General features: G+C 34.0%; 1 protein-coding gene across 1 annotated transcript; it reads right to left on the bottom strand.

Moving 5' to 3' along the window:
- Positions 1-422: 422 nt before the first annotated feature.
- Positions 423-26,509, bottom strand: LOC129001871 (leucine-rich repeat protein SHOC-2-like). Its single transcript, XM_054429326.1, has 9 exons — positions 26,354-26,509; positions 20,632-21,843; positions 20,212-20,376; positions 19,004-19,136; positions 16,982-17,069; positions 16,031-16,095; positions 14,481-14,680; positions 12,590-12,632; positions 423-5,424 (listed from the first exon to the last, which is right to left on the bottom strand). The coding sequence occupies exons 2-9, from the start codon at positions 21,826-21,828 to the stop codon at positions 5,261-5,263; spliced, it is 2,055 nt and encodes a 684-aa protein (XP_054285301.1). The 5' UTR covers positions 21,829-21,843; positions 26,354-26,509; the 3' UTR covers positions 423-5,260.

Below are 26,509 nucleotides of genomic sequence, written 5' to 3'. Positions count from 1 at the left end.
GTTTAACCAAATAAAACAATCTGATCATAAACAATAGCTCGTCCCCTGGCTATATAACCAAAAAAGTAAAACACAAGTCATAAAATCAACCCGTAGAAACAAATAGAAACAAAATGTTGGCAACACTAGTGTGCAATACATGAATTGGACATGAAAAATGAGTTTCAGAATTTATAATGGAACAAGAAGTCTACTTATGTTAATTAATCAATGGTATTACCAACGGAGCAGTATTGCATGTTTAATTAAAGGGGAATTACTAGTTTTCAAGTTTTAAAAGTACTTTAAAATTAAAAATATGAATAATTTTCAACTTTTTGACAAATAACACTTATACTGAATTACACTATCAACCAAAACATTCATATTTTATTTAGCAAACTTTTTAAAAAATATTAAACTAAATGAATATTGTATATAGTTCAGTGGATACATTTCCATGAATGTAAAGCTAATAATCAAACAAAATTTTCTTCTTAAAAACCAAAGTATCTTTTTGAATTAAATCTCTGTCAAATTTCTTACTATAAAAAATGTATCAAAACTATTAACCTAATTGAAAACATTAGTCTAATTTGCAGAGAATACAAATTGTAAAACTCTTAACCGTCTATAAGAGCACTTAGTTCTAGTTTTAAAGTAGGTAACTACAGGTTGAAAAACTTGGCAAAAACTGTTAAGTTCAGGCACAGTAACTAAAAAAATGCACCTTCTTGCTATAAAAACTTGCTGGAGGGATTCCATTATTTTTTTGTTAATTAAAATATATGTGATTTTTTAAACCCAATCATAAGACCAAGCCAGATTGTATTACAATCCATTTTCATTTTAACAAATCAGTTGGATAGAAAAATAAAACTACAAATTATTATTAAATGGAAACTTCTGCTAAGTAAAGTCTCGATTATCCAAACTAAATCACAAGGTGAGATAAACAGAAAGATTGGAAATTACAGAAAATGATAAAAAAAACTATTGTTAACACACTTTCACCACGCTACTCGATAAGCAGCTGGTTTCACCTCTTTTTTTGGATCAGAAAGTCATTGTTTACAGAAAGGGATGCGGTAAAGTCAGCTTGAGTACGGTAAATTAAATGTTTGCACTGGGCCTAACACCGTCTAGGGCCGATTTTTAAGACACCACTATTGTAACTAAAAAAACGCAAGATAAAGCAATACTCATTCACTCAAATTACACCACGACTCAGATGAGAGGGGTAGCTTAGAGTTATATTAGTTTGGGGAGGTGACGAGTAATAGGTGGTAGAAGGTAACTGTATTTACCGCGCTAAAACAATCAGAATGTACAGTCAGGTGCAGAGGGTGCTCATCTTCTGAGTACAGACAATGAAAAAGATTATGTCTCGACCTACCTGCAAGAATATACAGTGCACACGAAAAAACCTTTTGATTTCAAGGTACTCGAACACCCAAGGAGAGGGTCGGATAACTTGGAAGGCTGGATAACAGTCAGATAAAACATGGATACGTTCTATGAAATGGCGACCATACAAATTAGGTATTTTAAGCCAAGTATGAATGGAGATGAATATAGGATGAGCGGCGCGATCTTGTAGTCTTGTTAGTGACTATGTCCGACATTCCTTAGACACAGCTGTTAATTAATAGCCCAACTTGGAAGGTCAGATAACACAGAAGATTGGAAAAACAGGGAAGTTTGGATGACCAAAGAGTAGATAATCAAGACTTTACTAAATACAAAATCATAATACTTATTGTTAAACTGAAAAAAACTAATGGTAATGTATTTTGGTAACTCCATTAAGGATCGCACACAAAGGGATACACGGTAGAGAGCATTAGGCAAAGGTTAAGTTTATACAAAGGGTTCACATATGTTGCGATTGTAAGAAGGATTGGTACCTTTTTGTTCAAATAAGTATAAAGTTGAAATTAATTGTTATATTTCCTTTACAAATGCTGTATAAGAGTGAATATAGGAATCTGATTACAGTTCTTGGAATCAGCATAATAAATTATATCCTAACCAACATTTTTTCACTTGATTATATGAGTTTACACAAAACATAGCAGTTTTAAAGAGAACTACAGATAGTCATGGAAAACCCGAATAAATATAACCTAAACTAAGAACTGTGTGCAAAATGCAGGCCACATTTTTTAGCTCAAATATTTAAACATGGCTTTTGATTGCCAAAAACATCAAGGACTTAAAACAAAACTCTATCCTGATTATATACCCACACAACACATATTCTCTAAATCAACATTACAGGAATGTAAATCAATGCAAACTTCATTCTCTGTTTAAGATGAGTCACACAGACCTAATTATGAGGTTAACACTGAGCTAGAAATAAAACTGGAGTTAGCACTGGCACAGCAACTTTGCTAGAAAATTAGATGCTGAAAATTTTGACATGTTACCAACTACAAGCATTGGTCAGCTCAAGGCTATTTTACAATTCCACAAACCCCGTGGTTCGGATTAAAATTCAGCCCCTAGTTCCAACGTATTAGGTATAATGACTACAGCGTAATGAACCAAGTAGTATATAAAGTGGTCGTCTCTCGATTCTCTCATTCAGTACTACCTGCAGTTGTATCTCTAGCTCTGTGAGTAAAAATTATGATTACCAGAATAAATTTAACCGATTCTATAATATCTTGGAGCTGAACCTCACAAAAACACACAAAAGTTTTATTTTAATAGTTTTGGATCACTACAAAAATGTACGCTAATACACGATAAAACAAAATTTTAAAAAATATACCAATGACCCACATTTTGGAACATTCTAATTTTTTGTAAACTGTCTCTTTGTACTTTACACATGTTTGTACAGCTTTGTTTCACAACTTAAACTTACAAATTTACACACTAACTTAAGACATACAATAACGAGTAAATGATTTTAATAAATAAGCAATCAACAACATAACCACTAACAAACAACATTAAAGAAATAACGGTTTTTTTACAAATAGTAATACATAACAATTTTAGAAATACATCTCTTATTTACAACTCAGTTCTTATTCATCATCAGTATATATGATGTGTTTTAGTAGTAGTTGCTCTTAGTGATACATGACTAATGTACACCTAGAACAAATTACCCTTATATACAAACCCCCTTATATAGCACCCTTATATACAAATTCTCAGTTCTTCATCAGTGTGTTTCTCAAGTTGGTATTGGACCAAGAGTCTGTCAGTGTGGTTGCTACTATGTACCTTTCCTTTGATATTTAGAATGCAAATTCATCAAATAAAATATTTTTCACTTTTATTCAGTGCTAATTAGGCTTAGACTAGCAGTGTTTTCAAAACAAATAGAATTAAAATTCAAGAAATTCTTCCGTCTAGTAAAAACCTAATCAAATTTGAAAATGCAGTTTAAACAATAGCATTAAAAGGGAACTTTCATTGGTTATTGAATCTAAAATATCGGTTCTCTGAATTTGGCTACTGAACATCTTCTAAAAAGCCAAACCCGTAAAATTAACTCATATTCTCATTGGATTTGGGGAAAAAATTAATTGCTACAAGTAAATGTTTTATGGGGCATAAAAACGTTTTAGATTTGCTGAAGATGTAATGGTAAAACTACTTAGTATATTCTGGAACTTGAGTAAAAATAGAAGTAAAACCGATGGTGGACGGATACCGATTCATTGGAATCATGCAATCAAGTATACAAGCTAGAAATTTGGATTGTTGTGGTATTGTTGAAATTATACTAAAATACTGTCAGACTGAGAGTTAGCAAAGTTTGAGTATTATCTCTTAATGATACACCCGTTAAAACAACTGTGAAATTCAAACAGCTGTATAACTTAAACCGGTAAACGTATAGACGTGCTGAATTTGAAAAGGTAAGTAGTTGAACAGGATACTTTTTCTAAATATTGTTTGACAAATTATTTCTTGCTTTACTAATTTTTTTTAGTTGAGCAGAAAGCTTTCCTTCAGTAAAGAGAGGTCATAGGATGTAGGTTTCAGCTTCAACAAGCACTGTTTAACACAAACTAGTGTCTTGTAAACGGCTGCCTGACAATGCAAATAAATTTCAACATAAAAACTTTAAATAGCCTGAATGTTGTTAAAAACTACATATTTTTTATATCATGATTTGTATGACGTAAAATAATACAGTATCTAAATAAAGTTTTAAATGTTGAAGGATATAGATTAATGACATTATAAAGTGTACCTTAATTAAAGATCTAGTGACAACCAAAACCAGCACTTAAAACAGTGAACAGGTCCAATCTATATCTAGATACATGTGAGAGAACAGGGACCGAAATTTAAGGATACAGAGAAGTTTTAACTGTTCATAAATCTATAAAAATAGTACTTTTAAAACATCTTTCAAATCTGATGTATAAAAATGTGAATATAAAATGTTTTCCAATATGCAAAAATACATACAGTTTGATTTACACTTAACACAATACAAAATGTAATATTTTTTCCGTAGTAGACATATTTACATAGCATTAGCAAACTGTACATTTTTTATACAAACTGCCCAATGACTTGAGCTTCAAATAAAAAATGTGCACTCTTAAATCTAGCAAAGAAATAGCACAACAAAATCAAAGTGTGCAAACAAATTTATCAAATCATTCTTACCTCAGCTTAAACACTGAAAATTACATAACACACACATACACTTTTCTTTCTTTAAATTTTGTAGGCCTACTAGGCTCTACTATATAGGTAATTTCATACAAAGGAAATTCAGACAAGACTTCAAGACATGAACAAAACATAGATCAAAATCCAAACAATCGTTGAAAATGACAAACACTATAGACCTTTACTTTACACAGTTTACACACAACGAATAAACATAAAATTGGCACTGAAGTGAACAATAATCTACATGGCTTTGCCGAATTGTTAATGATTGTCATGTCATTCACACATTCAATTCAGAATAATTTCAACTGAGTGTTTTCGTTTTCATGTTGGGCTATACCACTGGCTATCTGATCAGCAGGGATAGCCGATGTGAAATTCTGTGGCTAAACCAGCTTACCACTTGACCGATTAAAGCAATCTAAAAATGGTTTCCTGATCGCTTATATTCTCTAATTCGCGAGATTATAGATTTTAAAGTCTTAGAGACGAACACAAATCCTACCTTACCGAACGGGAATACTTCAGAATCTAGTCGATCCTAACCTAACCTAGCTCAACACCTACACTACCAACAGAACAGAAACACTATCAGTGAGAACAATAACACAAACACAAAGTACAATCACATGTCCAAGGAGGATGGAATGATGAAGCTGAACGGAGGGCTGAGCTGAAACCACACTCCAGGGCAACAACAAAAATCGTATTGACCGTGGGTCCTGCAGCGTCTCCTAGTCCTCATCCCTGCAGGGTTCCGGACAAACATGTGCATCTTCTCCAGCAAGGCTGTAAAAGCGACAAGAGTTAATGAAATAATCAAAGACGGTGGAAAAAACCATCATGTGTCCTTTATTGAAGGAAGTGGTCCAAGACACAGAGAATGTTCTTACCTGAGAAGGCGTTCTTTGCATACTTTCTCCCCCTATACTTAGTATATGGAGAGAACATTGTTTTTGTCCACATTTTCGAGTTTGGGGCTTTGAGTGGATATATCGGGGCGATGTCTACTTGTACCGGCGTCTAGTTGTACCTGCTGCATTTTGGTGACAGGCGTCTAGTTGTACCCCGTCTAAAGCTGTAGAGACAACTTGACGATGGTGCGGACGTCTAGTTGTCTCTACGTCTAGTTGTCTCTACGTCTAGTTGTACCTCTTAAAAATCTACAGGTACAACTAGTCGGGAACGTCACCGTCTACTTGTACCTCATACGTCTGCGTCTACTTGTACCTACGACTACTTGTACCTACGACTACTTGTACCTACGACTACTTGTACCTACGACTAGTTGTACCTACGCCTACTTGTACCTACGTCTAGTTGTACCTGCGGCTAGTTGTATCTCCCCTTCAACTTGTCACCGGTTTAAGAGATTTATTTTATTTCTTTAAAAATCATACAATCTTACAACAATTTATTATAAACAACTTGCTACAAAAGCCAGGAAAATTTGGCTTGTCTGCAGCTCATTGAGAATCCCCTGTTCTTGACAACAACGTACTTGTGTCCCTTGGTCAGTCCTTATCCATATTACACTTTGGTTTTCCTCATTTCTTGTCAAGATCTGCTATCATTGTTTTTTCCACTTAAAAACTCTACCTTTCTATAGAAAACTAACATTAACTAGCGTAAACAACAACTTTAAACAATTATCATAAATAAATAAATTCAGAGTTTACAAAAACAAGTAATTGAGTATAATAAAGTGTTTTTGTACGGTATTACTCACGGAGAATATTACAACAAGTTCAAATTAAAAATGTATATGTTATTCTTATGGTTATTACGTAAATGATATTACGTGATTTTCTTCGTTAGGCTAAACAAATCATGTTAACAATTTAATTTTTGAGTTGTTCTAATTCTTATAACGTAGTTTTCTAAAGTTATCTGTTGTGGCTGCCTAGAAATAATCGGACGTTTGTTTCTCCTTTGAAAATGTATTGATAATTATAGTAGTGGTAGTTAATTATGTTACAAGACTATGACAAATTGTCAATTATTGAGTCAACTTGGCCCCCACGCACAGGCTTCGCATATGTGGGCCCTGTCGATTTTCAGAAATTACGTTCATTCTGTATCTATTATTCTTTTGTTATGAATTGCTTTTGATTTTATTTATTTGATTTAATTTTACTATGGTATTTTTCCGGACAAACTCCATTAAACATATAGCACGGGTCGAGGTTAATTTAACAACTTAAAACTAATTCATTCAACAATAGTTTACCTGAAAACTATTTTACTAATATTTGTTTAAAGTTTTACAGAATACACTTACACATGATGCTATTGTATGTTTTTATTTATACATGATATAGGTACTTACAACAAAACTTGTGAATTTTTGTGTTTATTTATACATTTATTGTATGGCAACAACGTAAACTTAAAGATAGGAGCGAGTGTATGCAATTCCAAGATAGAGTTTAGTATTCACCGATCCTACGATAGTTTAAGAGTATATTTCGTACCTAGGGCCGAAAATGACTTTTTTTTAGCTCGGGATCATTTTTAAGTTCGAGACGAAGATGAAATCGGTCCGTGGTACGATTGCTGTTTTTCACCAAACTATACAAAACTGAGAAAATATATCAATAATGTAGGCAAGCATGTTTCTTTACAACCTTTTTATCAGCTCGTGAACATCACAGAGAAAATATCCGCATATCGGTGGAAATGTATTTTCCTGTCGATCTACAGAATGCCTTTATAAATTAAAATAGGCTAAAAAGACATAAAAAAAGAATTACAAATGTTTAAAACTAACATGGGTTTAACGGGTTGCTATGCTGGTGACGAAATAACAACTAATTATGAAAATAAAATCAAAACAAATGGAACATATTCCAATCACATTTATTATTTACAGTGTATGTTAAATGGAGAAGTATGTGTAGTAGGCCTACATTGCATAGTTTTTGTCGAGTTTTCAACCGCTGGACCTCAACTTCATGGTACACTTCATTGTTCATTGATCACTGGGAAATCCATTGTAAACTATAAGATATGCACACTAATCAATGCAAATACTTTAAGGTTATGTGAAAAAATATTTAAAGGAATCAGCAAAAATAGTAATACATAATTGCTGGGCAGTGGTCTATTGCAATTCATTAGGGATATACTGCTTGTATATTTAACTAGCTGTACCCGCGGGCTTTGCCCCGTTTAACTTCTTAATTTTCAAGATAAGCTCGTTCGCATGGCTCAATCACGTCCTGGTTGAAGTTCGTTCGCTACGCTCACTCACTTTTAGGTTGGAGCTCGTTCGCTACGCTAACTCGCCTCCAGGTTGAAGTTCGTTCGCTACGCTCACTCACCTTTTGGTTGCAAATTAGCTGTCAAAAATTAAAAAAAAATAGTGCTGCACCCTGTTGGTAATCCTCGTAACTGTAATGCTATTGCACATCATAGAACAGAACCAACTTGTTTAATTTAAACAGCTGTTAAGATTCATTAATTCCATTTAAATATGAGTACTCATAAGGTTAACATGGGAAACTCCAGAGCCAATGGGGCGGAGCCCAAGAGTCCGATCAGAATAAAAACAACTTAGTTTTCCTATTTAATGCCTAAAGAATCAGTGTACCAAATTTCAGCCTCCTAGGTAAATGGGAAGTGGGAGAATTAGTGATGAGTGAGTCAGTCAGTGAGGGCTTTGCCTTTTATATATATAGATGATATATATAAATGCTTTAATTAAATAGGCGATTTTCGGTACTAGGGCTGGAAAATTTTAATCACAACTATAGCTGCCATTTCGACCCTGGACAGCAATGCGTAGCTTTCAGCCTCCAATTAACGTCTGTAAAACTACTAAAACATCGTATTGCGCTGAAAAATATTTGCCAATCATACTCAATCGACTCGGAACACTGCAGTTCCTGATTTAATTAAGGGTATTATTAAAAAGTACTCGTGCAGTAATCAATTAAACAGGGTAACGAATTGAAGGATAGATACAACTAGACTATAAGGACGCAAAATACGCGTAGGCACAACTAGACGAAGGGACTACTAGACGGAGGGACCACTAGTCGTAGAGACTACTAGTCGTAGGGACTACTAGTCGTAGGGACAACTGGTCGCATCCGTACAAGCTAGGTGATACTACTTGTCGGTGGGATACACGTCTAGTTGTACCTACGTCTACTTGTACCTACGTCTAGTTGTACCTCCTAAAAATCTGCAGGTACAACTAGTCGGGTGAGCCACCGTCTACTTGTACCTACGTCTAGTTGTACCTACGACTAGTTGTCCCTAGGCCTCGAGGTACAATTATGCCGGAGGGACAACGAGACGGAGGGACAACGAGACGCGGTCCCGATATATCCATTTTTGGTCCTCCTGAACCCAAAAGAGGTTTTCAAAGTAATGTGTGTGGGGGTTCGATTTTGATGAAATTCGTTATTTGGGTACTAATCCATGGTATCTCCAGGCCTTTTTTTTCATTTTATTGAAATTTTGATTTCTAACGGTGATTTTAGACAAAAATAACAATAAACTCGGATTTACATAAAAACGGCATGAACGATTTTGATTATAACTAGCTGTTACCCACGGGCTCCAACCCGTTTTACTACATTAGTATTAATAAAACTATTGATTGGTTAAGTTAAGACAAAATAAACAAAACAGAATACAGTAATGGTAATACAAACAAATAATAACAGCTGAGGTATATTTAACACTAGTGTACATGTTGCTCGAAATCGAGCAATTGCAAAGAAGTACAGGAGTTATTAATAAACAAATGCCTTGTTTAAAAACTAATAACAGTCATAATATCGGATGATTTTGAAAGAGTCGACTAAAAGATTATTAACTAACGGAAATACTCACAATTTACATAACAGTCCTATTCCAGTTTAAAGGGTAAATTTTTAACTATCAAACTGCACATGGACGGGAAAAGGTAAGCTTACAATTTAAGTCAACGTAAAAAGGCTGTCAGCTTTTATAACGTACCGTAACAAAGTTATTTAGCCAATTTGTAGACAATAAGGTGTAGGCTACTTTAAACTCTACAGAACAGAGTTAGGCAAAAACTGGCAGAACTCTGAAATGGTGTTATTTATCATAGGCATACTCATATGCCAAATCCTTCAAATAAAAATTCAATAATTAATAAGTTTATATCATTAAACGCAAACCAACATCCAAAACTATACACATTTTTAATACAACATAGATAATTTACACATTAACTGTTTGCATACAATTAACATGTTCTTCTTATCACTTTTAATTTTTGCTTCGCAACGGGAAAAATCTGTTTCATAATCGTTTAAATAGATTTATAATAAAATAATAATCTACCATAAAGTTTAAAATTAAATAAACCTACCACATAGTTTTTTTTTTTTTTTTTTTATCAGCTGTGTCTGAAATTGTGAAATAGGCATTTGACAGTTCTGGTTGTTTACATTTAAATGTCAAAGTAAATGTAAACATTGTGAATTTTCTCGTGCTTCCATGGAGACCAATTATTAATATTCCATTTCTAACAACAGCTGGGGTTTCCAAACAATGTTTGTTTCCCATGTTAATCTTATGGAGAAATACAAAACTTTAAAGGGCCCCAGGGCCTCACTCTCTAATTATTTACCTAAAAAGAAAGTTTCCTGCACAACTTCACGTTACGCTCTTTCCAATGACACCAAAAACATGTCAATCGGTTCAGTAGTTTCGGAGGAGTAATTGTCACAAAAATCTTGCTTGCGTATTAAATAAGTACTAGTGATCGCCCTGTGGTCGAAACTCGACCAAAAATAATTAATGTACAGACTTCTCTATTTTCTCCCCACGCTGTAAATAAAACATGTGATTGGAATTTCTTCCATTTGTTTTGATTTTCTGTTTACATTTTGTTGTTATTTCGTCACCATCATGGCAACCCATATGGTCCATGTTAATTTTTTGAAGTTTTCAAATTAATTTTTTGTGCTTATTTGTTAGCCTATTTTAACTTTTAAAGGCATTCTGCACATCTACAGGAAAATATCTTTCCAACAGTATGCGTAGATTTTCCCTGCGATGCACACGAGCTGAGAAAAAAGGTTTTAAAGAAACATGCTTGCCTATTAATATATAGATAGATAGATAGAATAGATTAGGTAAATGGAAAGTTCCCTTTGGAAAGCAATTACGACCTTATAGGGCAATTTATGAAATAATGGATAATTTTGAGCAAGGTTTCTCGTCATGACGAACATTTTAAGTATATGGTTTATGGGGGTGTGACTTGTAGTTTTCTCAAAAGTTCATGAGTACTTTTGGCTTTATATATAGATAGCCTATAGTACGTTTTGGCCCTTTCCATTCATAAAAATGGTACTATTCCCATTGCTGTAAGATTACAGTACAAAAGTTATTGCAGCTGAAGTGATTTTTTCATAAAGCCCATAAAATAATGTAAAACCAAATTTTTTTAACCCTCTAACTGCTAGTTGTATTTGCCCTTGGTGCTAAGCATTTTTTACAGGCAATAAAAAAAAATTAGTAATAAAGTTAAAAATTAAACAAATCATAACATATTATATATTTTCTTGTTCAGTATAAAATTATCTATAAAAACATACCATATTAGTGCATGGTTATGTTTCCATAAAAATATTTGTAAAGATACAAACAAAAAAATATAAAAGTTTGTTTTCATTTTGTAACTTTGCACATAATAAAAATAAAATTATTTTGCTCTGAACTAAAATTAAAAGTAGCCATTTTGTAGTTAATGTAATAAGGAACAAGAAAATATATACTTTTATGAACATAAAATAAAAAATAAAATACTATATCATATCTCATTTATGGACAGAAACCCTCACCCAAGGATCAAGAGTAGGCATAGGCCTAGGCCTAGGATGCGTACGTTTTCATTACCAACACCAAACAAATCTTTGTCAGAATCACTAAGATCCTCACTAAAACCCATACAGTTGTCACTACTATCCATTATTTACATAAAAACACTAAATTAATACATTAGAAACCACTTTGGATGACATAAACAAACAGACTCGGTAACTACGCAGGTTAGCACAGCAGACAGCTGGCGCAACAATGTCAATTTTGCAAGTCATTTTACAAAGCAGCCAGTTGGGTTAAAGCATTAGAGACAGGTATCGGGAGAAAGCCTGAAATCTGACGTTTACGGAGATCCCAAACTCAATCCAGTTTCTTGTACACTGGAACGGAGTGAAGTAGGTTAAACGACACCTTACGTATCGACTCGCTCGAGTCGACTAGCAGCTGGAGGGTTAAATGGCTCCAACAATTTTGGTAAAATTTTACCCTTTTATTGTCCTACAACCCCCACTGCTGTAAAAATATTACGGTTCAAAAGTTATTAAGCTTTTGTGATTTTACCCATAAAATACCATAGTTACTCCCACCGCTTGTTCATGCTACATCCACTGCCATATAAATCACACCAATGAGTGTTTTTGTTAGACGTCTGGTTCTAGCAAGTGATTTGCTCTCTGGTACAGAGATGCATTTTCAGCTTCCAATAACTCATTGGTTTGATTAGTTGGTAAAATGTAGGCAAAACTAGATAGCATAATTGGTGACAACAGCATGTCTTAAAAACTATCAAATAATAATTTAAGTAGTTTTCATCACTAGGAGGGAAAACTTCTAGTGCTCGTTATCATTCAGCCCACCTAACAACATTCTGCAATCATGTAGGCCTAATAAAAAACTAAAAATTCTACAATAATGATTTCTACAGCTACGACCCTCTCTAGCTACTATTTGTTAGTGACTTACAATGTAAACAGCAAAACTCATAACAGTAAAATTGTATTGTTAAGATGCAGAAGATTACGATTCTAATTACAGTTTTGTGTGATTAGGAAGTGGAATCAGGATTGTTTAAATGAGTGATTTTCATTTAAACATGGCAAAGCATGGAAAAGCACCTGCAGCCCAATAACCAAAAAATACTTACCAATCAATGTTTTGCCGCTCTGTAAACCCGCATATGTATCCACCTAGTAGGAAAATAAGGTAAACATTTGGAACATTAAAAAGGTAATAGGATCTATGAAGGGTCAGTTTTTGTAACATTTGTACAAAAACAACAGTCTATGACCCCTTGGCCGGAAGATCCCTTTAACCCATATTAAACACAAAAATCAAGTTAATCCAGAAAGTCCACAATCTTCCATTTGAGACATAATTTTTGTTTTACTTTTAGTTAAAAATATATTTACTCTACTATTATACCCTTTATCTATAGTATCTATTGATCATCCTGAATTTTGAAAGAAAAAAAATATTGGTACTTAGGAGTAGGCTACAGTAAAATGGATAAAATGTGCAATGAAATTGATGAATCCATTTGCAATGAAATAGTTATTTGTGTAACTAGTGGTGAAAGTGGCACTTTGCTGCACACGAGAGCAATGTTTACGCACGAGACGCAGGCGAGTGCGGAATGATCTCGAGTGCAGCAAAGGCCTTTTTCACTCGTGTTACACATTATATTTTTCCTACAGTCACTATAAAGCATATAAATAATTAGTCTTTCAAACACTATACAACACGTTTTTAGGTTCAGCTGGCAACACAAATGGTGCCCTACTAGAGAAAGTAGTACCCGCGGTCCGTATCACTCCGCTATATTTCCTCGAAGAAATGTGCTCCGCGTTTGAGAATATAGTTCCGTATGTTTTTGAAATTTGAAGTGGTTTCCGCGCCTAAAAAAATGCTTTAAAGGTATTTTCTTGTTTATTAAGATCGTAGGAATGTTTTAAAAACGTTTAAAAGAAAAGTCCAGAAAGTTCAGAAACACCGAAACTATAAACACGAAATGACAGGTTAAATCGTAATTATAATAGTCAATCAGCTGCTCATAGTATTATTATCTTTAAGTGTTGCCAACCTATTTACAAGCGTACACGGATTACGTGCATAATAGAACCACGCTTTTTTGTGTTGTTTCGTTGGAATCCTGATGTGCGGCAAAGTATAAACCGTACGGCAAAGTATAAACCGTACGGCAAAGTATAAATATGCAGCAATTAGCAGCTTTCTGTACTATAAACAGTACAAGGAAGCCAACTTTGTCGGGTGACTGTAGGAAAAATAATTTGCAAACATCAAAATGTCAGTATTCTATACAGTATGATGTAAAGCTGTAAATGACTTGGGGTTATTAGTTCAAAATACAGAGGTCATTCTTGGATACACACATAAAGATACCACAGTGCTAGGAAGCACTTTACTTAACAGCTTCCAACAGTGATTCCCTCACTTCTCCTTGGAGCAAGACACTTTCTAGACTAGAACACCAAGTCAGGTTGTATTCTTGGAGGGATGGGTAAATCCATCATTGGTTATTGGTCCCCCGGAGTTTGATTGAGTGGGAGTTTAATTTATGTTTCTTGAGAGAGAAAAATTGTCCATTTCTATTTTTTAATTACGAAGAAATATTTGTTTCATGTATTTATAAAAAAAAAATGGTTATTACAATACAATATTTTGTTGTTGTTGTCCTAGGACGCTAGGTACAAGCCTGGGATTGTTTTTCACATTACTTCAGGCTAGACCTAGAGGTTGCGGCATTATCACTTAGATAAAATCCATTGGTGGCGGGGATCAAACCTGGGACCTCAGGGACTGATGTCCCGCGCTCTAACCACTACGTCAGCTTGCTCCCCACAACAAAACAATACAATACTGGTTGTAACAAACAAAATAGCGGGTTCCAACATTTTTTTTTTTACTTTTAATCGCTCAATTTCAATTTTCCGCACTTTTATTATTTTCAGCGCTACCATATTTTAAACTTAAGCTCACTTCACTGAGCACACATCAACACAAATCTAGATACTTACACAAGCATCATCAAACTGGCCATCGACCACTGGGAGGTCCTCCCGACGACGCTTCCTCACCGTGGTCCTCTGATGCAGCTGTCCAGGAATGAACAGGAAGCCAGACGCCTGCTGATTAATGGGTACCTGGCAATCCTTCGGCTTGACTGGGGGAGTCCACCCAAAGATGTACCCTAGGGGCAGGCTGTACCTGGGCACACCTACCAAAAATAGTCACCATCAAAGTTATTTAACTTGCACTCTAAACTATATTGTGAAGTAAAAAAATTAAAAATTTCAATATTTTTCAATTCTGTCTTCCTCAGGCCAAAGAATGTCATCCGGTTTTGGTGTGAAAAACTCTCCATGTGTACAAAAAAATTTGAAAATACCGGCAAAACGATATGCGTGATGTTTATTTCTGTGTGTATGAAAGTGTTTGGAAATGCTCAACAAACATCGCTCGATGTGGTTTATTGTAAATATATGAATGCTGCTAAAGATGGACTGTAACAAGCTCAAAACAAGTACATCATAAAGACGACTACATTTGACACCTTCTGGCATGCGTAAGTAGATTTTCATCTTAATTGAATATGGCTGTTCAATTTTCAACAATACCCCCTGCCACGGCAAAGCTGCTGACTAAGCGAATTTCTATTTGCCTGATTTGATTTTCACTTAAATATTTCCTTAAAAAGATAAAATTCCCTATTTGAAAAATTTTATGTTTAATGAGTACCTATGTTTGCTGCTACAGGGAGGGTAATAAAGTATTATGTTTTAGTAAAATGACAATAGCTAAGTATGAAATAAATAAATCTAATCTACAAAATTTGATGACAATATATAGATAAACAAGCAAACTACAACAATTTTACTTATTCTCTATAAGGTTAACGTTGGAATTTTTAATCTTATTTATTTATTTTTTGTAAAAAATAACTGTAAAAACACTTTAATACACTAAATTATTTGTTTGTTAAGCTCTACAAAATGGTTTGGTGAGAAATCAGGAAATTATATATTTTGATTAAAAAATGAGAAAACCCTTATTAAAAAAACCTTGTTCCCATGGTCCAATCATGCTGGTTCGCAAACTCGTTGAAATAAACCTAGGTTTACACATTTACATTTGTACCAAATTTCATAAAATATGATTGTTTTTCTTTGAGTTTTCGTACTAACCGGACGCATATATAGGCCTATTGTGAATTCAAACGGATGGCTTTTTTGGCCTCTAGGAACATCAAAACAAAAAAGTAAATCGGCCCCATGTCTAGATCTTAACATAAGACCTGCGGTAATAGTTTTTTCTCTTTATAGGAAATTCGCTAGTATACATTTATTCACAATTCATACTTCAAGTTGCAGTGTTCAAATAAATATTATTGTTTTAGAAAAAAATATTAGGTTTAAATAAATAAGGTTATAGGTTTAAAAAGAGACAACTTGTGATTCAGAGTTCCAACTCCTAACGATCAAAGTTAAAGAATGTTTTAACAATTTAGTATTCAATGTAGGGCAAATTATATTCATTGTTTTTACTAATAAAAACACTTGAAACTTACTTGCGCAATCAAAGTAATCTGATTCATCACAGCTGTCCAAATCCCAATTTTCATCTACATTCATCCTGAAAAAGACAATGAAATGTTATAAAACTGTATTATGAAGCTTCAACAATTTTTTTTAAACTTCGCTGTTGTACAATTTCACATTCTAGACATGTTCCACAGAGTTTGTAGACAATTGGTTGACGTTGCGCATGCTAAAAATATGCCTGGTTGTAAAGATTGTATTTCTAATAGCTCTCTTGACTCTACATTTGAACAGTATTTCCATTATTCTCACAAAAACTGTATTTTTCTATGGTGCTCAGTAATAAGATATTTTTTTGTAACCCAGCAATTTCAATGTACCTAGTTAATTATAATTTGATAAAATTATCTTTGTTACTATTTTGTGTGAAATATTTAATTACATTTTAATATTATGTAGCAAATGACGAACCCTATTGCACTGTAAAATGTTTGAAGGGTAATAAAGATTCTTATTCTTATTCTTTTAGGGGAGAGCAAGTTGATCTAGTCGTTAGAGCGCGGGACTTCGGTCCCGGGTTTAGATCCCACTAAATCTCCAATGGATTTTATTTAAGTGAGATTGCTGCAACTCCTAGGTCTAGCCTTAAGTAATGTGAAAAACAATCCCGGGCTAGAAAATTTACCTAAAAATCAAATGTCAACTGTAATGCACACACTAAAGCCTTGTCATTAAAATAGTTTTAATGTTTTACACAGAGTACGTTAAAATCTAAAATAATAATCTGAGTGAGTAGCCATTACAGTAGTATAGCTATGATTGGAACTGAACTGGTTTTATTAACATGTTTTATTAACTGGATGGCAATAATGTCTCAAGAGGTTTTAGGAATTAGTGGTGTTGAGAATCGGTAAAGAAATTTACCCATTTAAAATTAAAATATTCAAATATATCTATGGTTGTACACATCTTACACATACCCGTTGTTGCAAGGTTCCCCTAAGAAGATTTCATCTGGGATGCCAGCATCACTCTCCGATTCACTCGTATAATGACGAAATTCAGACTCTAAAACATATAAATGATACAAACATGTAAAACTATGTGAACAATACTTAAGAAGTCAATAAAAAAATAATGGAATAGCTATTTAATGCTAGAGCTTGTATAAGTTTAGGAAATCCTGAGCCCCATTCATAAATTCTTCCTAGGTAAAATTTGTGCAAAAACACATAGGCCTAGTTTAATATTGTCAATTGGTCCTAAATGACCATCTGCTTCTAATTTTTAACTGAAGTTATCATTGCAGTCTCAACCTTACAACAAAAACTGTCCCCAGAAATTTATATGCAAGCAGAAAGGTTGAACAGCTCAAAAATAGTTACATTGTAGTTGTTAGCCTCCGGATTGCCAAATAATATTAGAAAAGGTTTAAATACCTGCTATTAAGCAATCCAATTTTGTTGTTAGAACAACTAGTTTCGGTGTCTGTGTGACACCATCATCAGGCTGCACAAGGACAGTTTTCTTTCTTCATACGAAGAGCGTCATATTTACACGAAAATAAATAAACATCTAAAAACGACACAAACACGAATACGAGACATTTATGGTAACTGATCAGTTAAGAAAACAGACGACGCTAACCCGGTGGAGTTTGAGTCCAGACTGCCCCCAAACTAGTCTGGACTCAAACTCCACCGGGTTAGCGTCGTCTGTTTTCTTAACTGATCAGTTACCATAAATGTCTCGTATTCGTGTTTGTGTCGTTTTTAGATGTTTATTTATTTTCGTGTAAATATGACGCTCTTCGTATGAAGAAAGAAAACTGTCCTTGTGCAGCTTGATGATGGTGTCACACAGACACCGAAACTAGTTGTTCTAACAACAAAATTGGATTGCTTAATAGCAGGTATTTAAACCTTTTCTAAAAATAGTTAAAACAATTGTAAAAATATTTATTTTACTTTATTTTCCAATGCTACAAAACAGCACATGCCAATTACTTTGTTGCATTAATCATGCAGAAAGAATGTTAACAGAGTGTTACAATATAGAAATAAATACAACAAGGGAAAAATGTCCGTCTTCTATGGTGGCAGTCATACTCAACAGTTTTTCTCAAAATATAAATATAAGAACATAAAATATAAATAAGAATGACAGAATGAATATGAAAAACAGACATTTCACATTTTTTGTGACAAGTTAAATATATCAAACTGATAGGCGTTAAAAGTGTGAGACATTAGATTTGGTGGGGAATTGAATCCAAGATTGGTACGAGAGTAACGAGGTAAATACAAGAGTGCTGCGTGAGTTGTGTCGTGGAACATGAAAATTTAGTTGTCCCAGCAAGTCACAATCGTCCAGAACTACCCTCACCAGTTTATGGAGATAAGATAAGGCGGCCAACTTCCTTCTGTCACTGAGACTAGTCATATCAAACATGGTCAAGAGCTGGTGGTATGGAATGTTAAATGTATAGTGACCAAATGTTTTAAAATACCGTACATAAATCTTAAAAATCTTTTTTTAATTGCCTCAATCACATCTACAAGATAGAGCTGATGAGGATACCATACCACTGATGCATATTCTAATCGTCAGCACACTAATGAACAAAATAATACTTTTACTGAATTTAAATTTGTTTAAAAGCTGCAAGATCTATGAATGAAACCTAATACTTTTAATACAAAGCATAATATTAAAAGATTACAGACTCATGGAATATAGCTGTGATATTTCAACACATTTTTTATCAACTTGAAATTTTGAATAACAATTCTGTAGCATAAATATTAGCTAAATTTGTTTTTGTACAATTTTGTGCCGGCACTATTGCTGAACTATCAATAAATTGCATGCAAAGCTGATTAGCTTGTAGTAAGAAGTGCAGTCACCTGCACAATATGTTGGACTTTCAACTAAAATGGTTTCTGAGAAGAAAAAGAACTGGGCAAAGTTAACTAATGTATCTAATACCACAACTCACTCACCTAAACTCTCAAAACTGGCCGCAATGTTTTGGATTTTCCTTTCACTGTATCTCTTCTGTTTGGAAGCAGATGATGACCTTAATCTCTCTTGTTGATGACAGTAAATGTTAAAAAGATTCTCTCCATTAACATCCTGAAAATGAGAGCCATTTATTTTTTTCAAGATTTATGACATATAAAACTTTAAGCTGTTTAATAAATTAGATATACTATTAATTTCTACAAATAATCATTCTCTAAAACTTGCTACATTGTACATTGTATTTGTTTGAGGCTATTATTATTTTTTTTAATTGCAGCTTCGAGTATGCTTGCCTCTAAATTTAGATGTCTTTTGCAGTCACAGCAAATACGAAAAAAAACTTCTGTAGTCACGCGACATTGTGAACATAGGGTCCAGCATCACAATAAATTTGTGAATCCCTTCCATGGTGACGGCAAAATCAAGATCATTTCTTGCGGTCTCGTTTAAATCGAGAACATACCTCATGGTCACGGTAAAATCAAGAACACTTTTCACGATGACAGCAAAATCGTGAACATTGCCTGCAGTCATGGCAAAATCGAGAGAATATTTTGCGGTCTAATTAAAATCATAAATATCTTTTGCGGTAACAGCGACATTGTCGCCTTCCACAATTGCGGCACGACCGTGAAGATCACCCACTATAGCGACAAAAACTTTAATTTTCAATCAAGCATCTTTGCAAACACTACCCACGATTGCTGAAATAAACGCTTGGCTGAGATTGACTCAATGCAAGCTTTGCCCGATAATCATATTCGGCCAAAATAGATCTCTTGTTACGACTTTTTTCCCAATCTGACCTAAAAATAACAGAGACTCCCTGACCCCTTGTAAAAAGTGTACTTGGTGACCATGAATCAATAGGAAACCCCAGATGTTGCTGCTGGGAAAACCAGAAAAAATGTTTAAATTTTTTTCACAAGAGTTCTATGGCAACCCCAAGTGGACATGCGGCAAGTAGACAGTGAAACACTAGGTCGGATATTCTGAGGAGTCGGTTATGCCAAGGTCGGAAATTAGGGGTTCTACTGTAATGGTTACTAAACAAAGGTATTTTCATTATTAAATAATCTTGTAACTTTATTCAAATGCTGGAAAAACTAAATCAGTAGTATTGTACAAACATTTTGGCACAAGGCTATTAGCCTCATTGTCTTATACAGTACTAGCATGTACTTACTTTATCCAATGCTTCTTCTAGGTTAACAAAATTGAAAGCAAAGTCCACCATTTGAATGTTTGGCAAACAATCAGGCGAGATAGGAAGACTCTCCAGAAGGTTGTCATACAAATCTACATACGCCAGCCTAGGCAACTCATCAAGACACTTCTCAACATCTGTGAGCTGAAAAATATAAGTAAAACACAACTTTACTCGAAGCTAAACTATGATCTGGGCTATTTCCAAAGTACAGCAGTCAAAAAGCAACCAAATCACTCCTGAAAACTTAACATTTAATATTCAATTATCTTAAATTTTATACTTACAAGAACAGACATGCAAAATTGTACAATGTGAAAAGAATTCAGCTTAGGCCAACTGATAGGCAGTTTAAATTAACGTAAAACAAGATAAAAAATCTAAAAAAATACACCTCACCTGGTTACGGTCAAGAACTAGCTTCTCCAAACTTTTCAGTTCGTTGAAGTTAGATGGAAGGTGTGATAGGCTGCAGTCTGAAAGTATTAACTCTCTAAGGAACTTCAATGTTACTATTTTGTCTGGAAGCCAATCCAGCTTGTTGTATGAAGCATCCAACACTTGTAGGTTCTTGAATCTGTCAATGTTCTCAGGTAATAAGGCTAGTCCTACTGTCGGCAGATGAAGTTCTAGGATGTTATTGGGATCGTAAAACAATTTCAAATCCAAGTCTGTAATGTAGTTTTCTGACTCCTTGGAGCCTGGGAGATTTCCTAGATGCACGTGTTGTAAAGATTCAAAACTATTTAGAGCAAACAAATGGACTGGTTTGCTTCCAGTGTTGTTTATCAAAAGTTTCTTCAGACTCTTGAGTGCAGACGTGCGATGGTGTTTTAACAGTGGTAATCTTCTTTCCAAAGCGGGATCGTCGAAGCAGAAATTGAAAGAGACATCCAACTCCTCTATGGCACGGCACTCTTCGCTAAGTAGCCACAAAGGCAATAAGTTTATGTCGTTATGGCTCAAGTTCAAACACTGAAGTAGTGGAGAACATTTGGGTGATTTAGGAAACTTAGTTATGCCATTTTTTGACAAGTCTAAGTGGGTTAATCGTTCAAGACCAAACTCTAAACATCGAGGAGGCTCACAAATTATGTTTTCAGACAGATTCAGGGTTTGCAACTTTTGAAGTTTTGCAAATGAATCGGGCAAATTGACCAATTGATTGCAAGACAAATTTATCTCTTGGAGATTTTGTAGTTCGCTTACGGTTTCTGGTAAGGTTTTGATTTTGTTATTACTTAAATCGAGTACTCTCACACAACTTGAAAGGTAGCGAAAGGTTTTTGGGCTAAGTGTTTCGATACATCTTCCAGATATGCTGTAATGACTCAGGGAGCAATGGTGGGGCTTAGACAACTGTTTTGACTGTTTGCCATGAGAATTCTTCTCAAAAATGCAAGTCTGAGCAAGGCGGTCAGACTTAATTGATGAAGTACACTGTTTGCCATGAGAATTCTTATCTAAATTACAAGTCTCAGTAAGGCGATCAGACTTGCTTGATGAAGTGCTACCATCGGAGAGGAAACCGTCAATCCCGCTATCTGAGTTACTTTTAGCCAATTCAACTATTGAACCACACTCAGAATCATCCATTTTTCAAAACCAGACCTGGAAAAAAATATAACAATCAATGGAAAATTAACGGTTTTCCTATATAATTTGTTTAATACCCCCACCGCAGCAAACCTGCAGACTAAGCGAATTTCCATTTGCCTGATTGGATTTACACTAAAATGTCTACTTAAAAATATCACATTTATTCCCTATTTAAATAGCATTAGTTAATGAGTACTTAGGTTTGCTGCAATAGGGAGGGTAAAAAGGTTTTTTTTTGTAAAATGTTAATAGTTTAGTACTGTATGAAATGAATGCATTTTCCAAATTTGATCAAAATATGTTCATAAACAAGCAAACAACAACAGTTTATTTATTCTCCTTAAGAATAACATGGGAATTTTAAATTTACAGTTTTTTGGAATTTTCTTCATAACCATTAGGAGCATAATAACGCTTCAATATATTAAATTATCTATTTTAATAAGCGCTACAAAATTGTTTGGAAAGAAATTAATAAATTATAAGTTTTTAGGGTAAAAAATGAGAAAACCCAATTTTTACCCCAAAAAACGCCCTATAGACCACTGTTCCCACAGTCCGATCATGCTGGCTGGCGAACTCGTTCGAATTAACGTAGGTTTACACGTTTGTAACAAATTTCATCAAAATCGGATGGTTTTTACTCGAGTTATCGCGCTAAAGGACACATATATAAATATAGTGGCTTGAAGGGACATAAGTCCCTGAAAAGCTCAAATGTAAAAAAAACTATTGTAATACAGTATAAACAAACTTAAATAATAAATCTAATACATATATCAGATATAAATCCCAGTAACATATCTTTTGTGTAAAAAATAGTTTGTTATTTGTCTTTGTTTGCTTTTGTTGATGTAATTTTTAATAAATAATTTAAATTACTCCAAAGGTTTAACTCTGCTAAGGCAGCAAACTTGTTTGTGAATAAATATTAGTTTACTAATGTAGCTTTGGTCTTTTGATAATAAAAAGGCTTTCCTGATAAAAGTATTGGAAATTGTCTTCTTCATATATGAAAAGGCAAATAAAGGTGTGATGAGATAGCTTAGTTCTTAGTTAAAACCGCTAAATTAGCATCCCGACCCAGTTATTATTTCTAAGTGTATGCTCCTTTTGTAAACACTACAATAAACCTCAAATTAAAAATGTTAGTAAGTATACAAAAAAGTGTAGAATAAATCGTTAACAAATGTTTTGAAATCAAAACAAAGCAGAAGTTTTCAACAATCTTGAATCGATTATTATTTAGTCAATGTAGTTATTTCATGTTGAACATTCCTTCAACACAACAATAACCGTTAAGTTAGAAGATAAAAACTTTATAATTTTTTTCAGCCATTCTAAGTTTAATTCATTTGATTTGAGTACAGTAAATAATCCCAATTGTACAGTAAAATAATTAATGTCAACATTTTAAGACGTAACTAAAAAGTATTTATTATTATAGGTAGGCCTAAAGTTATTCCTGGTTTTATATCGTACAGGCTACAGTACATTGCAGAATTGACTGGCAAATGAGTAATCCAAATGTAATATTGCTTACTGGTTTGAAGATTAATCACGATCAGCTGTATTGAAGTAAACAAAAATCAGCAGTAATTTTTTTTTTTTTTTTAAAGAGGTTGGCGGCCTCTAATGCATCTAATGCATGGCTTCTAATGCATTTCTTATGGAGAACATTTTACGTTAAATCCAATTTTGTGTTAAAATTTAGGGAATTTCACTATTTTTCCCGCCGTCACAGGATCGAGACCTTTAGGGAACTCAAAACAAAAAAGTAAATCGGTCCCGGGTCCAGGTCTTACCATGAGTACTACAGTAATAGCTTATTCAATTCCCTATAGGGGAAATTCGCTAAAATCAAATTGGTTATGATTACGAATTAACTATTTCTTTAATTTCTTATAGAATTTCATTTCATTTATTAAAGTCATGGACAGGCCTAACCAGAAGGCAGTTATAGTATTAAATAGAGATCTACGTGATAAATGTTTTACCAAAGCCTCTTCAAGGCAGCTACAAGACGTAAAAGGCAACAACGCTGTAACGGCAAACCAAAACAGCATTTATAATGGAGCATCTGCTCAATGTTTATGTTTACACCTTTGTTGATTTTTTTCTCTTTCAACGCCAGTGGCATTTCACGAGAGAGTTACGAGAGATAAATGTTTAGTGGATGTGCCGGGGATTGAACCCGTCTCTCCTGCACCAAAGTCCGAGACGCTAACCACTAGACTAGCAACACAACCAAACCTTTTTTTTATTGATTTGATTAACAAATTACAGAGGACGTATGGTGTCAGCCCATTGGTTGTTTATTAAAGGCCTCCAGTACCAACTTGTTACAGTTTATCATCATCAGCAGCATTTACACATTATTAGTGAATGGCATGTTCTATGTTTGTTGGAATTACACAGAGCAGACACATAAGCCAATTATTTGTATCACCGTATTTTGTTAAGGCTATTATGTTTTGGTAAACATTAAACAATGTATCTTACCGTTTAAATTATCATAAACTCATCTACAATGTTAATGATGAACTGTTACAAGTTTGTAACAGTTAGGCCTAGGCCTAGCTTACATAGAGCAAAAGTAAGTTTGACTAAAGTAGGCTAGTTAAAATGTAATACCCTTTTTAACAATAACTGTAGGCTAAATAAAGGTGTCAAGGCTCCATTTAGCTGTAATAATAACTCTAGTAATCTTTTGTAACATGAGTCTAACTAACTTAGGCCTAGGTGAATACTGCACAGCCACTATACCAGTAAGGTCTGCTGAGTTACATTAACCAATAGATGTAAGGTTTGGGATTGATGAAAGCTTTGAGATGTGTAGTTTTCCAGTTTTAAAATTTGCAAATGGTTTGTCAATAAGTAACAGGTAAAGATCATCTAGATCAGATATCAGATCATTAGGCATCAGTTGTCTAGATTAAGCAAATTAATAAGATATTACTTACACTTCGAGGAGGTGTAGGTATTTAAAATGTGTGACAGATTAAATGTTCATTTTTATCCACTACTTACTTCACAAAAGGCGTACCTATTCAGGGAGGAGGCCCGAGATGGCCGCTTCCAAAGTTATACAGTATACCTACCGGTATATTTTTATTAGGGATGTGTTGATTCTTGATACCAATGCTCAATACTGTACCATATAGGCCTACTTGGATACTACGACCTTGGTATCGGTATCAAGAATCGATCGTAAAAAAAGGATTCCGACAACTAACTTATATCAGACACTTTTGCAATAATCGGGCGAAAGAAAATTACCGCTTTTGCCATGGTAAGTTAATTTTCAAGAGATACTTATTTAGGATTTTGCTGTAATTCCAGAAGATGGCGATGATGTATCCACAACAGCGAGAGATAATCACGATATTACTTCGAGTAATTTATGCCTTGATCGAAAATCTCGGGCTGGCACACCTCTAGTTACAATTATAATTTTTTTTCTAAAATACGCCTTTGATACGGTAGTTATTTGTATGTGTTTAGAAAGGGTACAAACCTAAATTACTTAGCTAGTTAGAATTTTTAATGGCTGCATTATTTTTTTCTTAACTTGAAAAACATCTCGGTCTAGAAAAATACTTTATGGAAGGACATAAAGAAATTTATTGGTGTAGTATAACCAATCTAAAAATAGTTGGTAAAACTATAAAGAAAACTTTATTGGTTATATAGGCCTAGGCTAAGGTATATAGCTTCTACACTGTATATTATACTTATATATACTTATATAATTAATTTTATATAAGTAAAATTTTTATATTATACTTGACCTACTTTAGGAATACAAAATAATTACGCCTACCTCTTCTATTTTATTACTTAATGGTACCGGTACCTAAGTACAATTAATAGCCTAAATCTCTTGAATCTCCTGGTTTCCCCCCCCCCCCCCCCAAACAAAATCCTGGCTACGCCAATGCTTCACATTCAATAATATAATCAAGATTGGAAGCCAAAATCAAAAGCGCAAAATATAAAATCAGATTCACCCTAACATAACTTTAAATGGGTACACTTCCAAATCTGTTGGAACTTAAACAACCAGATGAAATATCGATCGATGTATCAATTATTCGATATAGGCCTATCGCTTGGTTGGTTAGGTTAGGTTAACCTTTCCTAACTAACCAAACGATAGGCTATATCGAATTAAACAATCAAATAAGCAATATTACTCATTCGGTTGTTTGTGCCAACAGATATAGAAGTGTACCCCTTTCAACCATTAATTTAAACGGTTCCATGCTCTATACCTAACTTAAGGCCAAGGCCTAGGCCTCTAAGGCTTTCTAGACAAACTCTGAGTTAAAAGTAGGCCTATAAAACACTTTCCCACGAAAATTGTACGCAATTACGTTGGTGTCAGAAACAATCAGAAGAAATATGTAGACCTAATTGCTTGAGTTTGAAACAATACCATATTGAAACGCGTAAACATACCCTAACCATGAAATGTATCGTAAGCGTCAAAAAAGTTGAATATCTTTTTAGGCCTACTTACCTTTAAAGAACATAAATGAACTGAACTAGGCCTATGTAAAGCAGAATAACTAGATAAGACTTTAATTCTCCGTTCCGTAGCCGTAGCACAAACAATAATAATTAGACAAATAGGCAACAGGCAGTCTCTCCTAAATTACTTAATGGTGTTAGTTCT

Source organism: Macrosteles quadrilineatus, unplaced genomic scaffold, assembly GCF_028750875.1.
Source record: "Macrosteles quadrilineatus isolate MER2022 unplaced genomic scaffold, UCM_ALF_1.0 Scaffold_8__2_contigs__length_117827958, whole genome shotgun sequence".
NCBI classification, from domain to species: Eukaryota; Metazoa; Arthropoda; class Insecta; order Hemiptera; family Cicadellidae; genus Macrosteles; species Macrosteles quadrilineatus.
The sequence above is the reverse complement of the archived record's forward strand: the minus strand, read 5'-3'. Positions and strand labels throughout refer to the sequence as shown.

Coding starts and splice junctions, on each gene's coding strand:
- LOC129001871 (XM_054429326.1), bottom strand. CDS start 21,828: ATGGATGATTCTGAGTGTGGTTCAATAGTTGAATTGGCTAAAAGTAAC. Junction 19,137..20,211: donor TAGAAGAAGCATTGGATAAA/GTAAGTACATGC, acceptor TCTCATTTTCAG/GATGTTAATGGAGAGAATCT. Junction 17,070..19,003: donor GGCCAGTTTTGAGAGTTTAG/GTGAGTGAGTTG, acceptor TATATGTTTTAG/AGTCTGAATTTCGTCATTAT.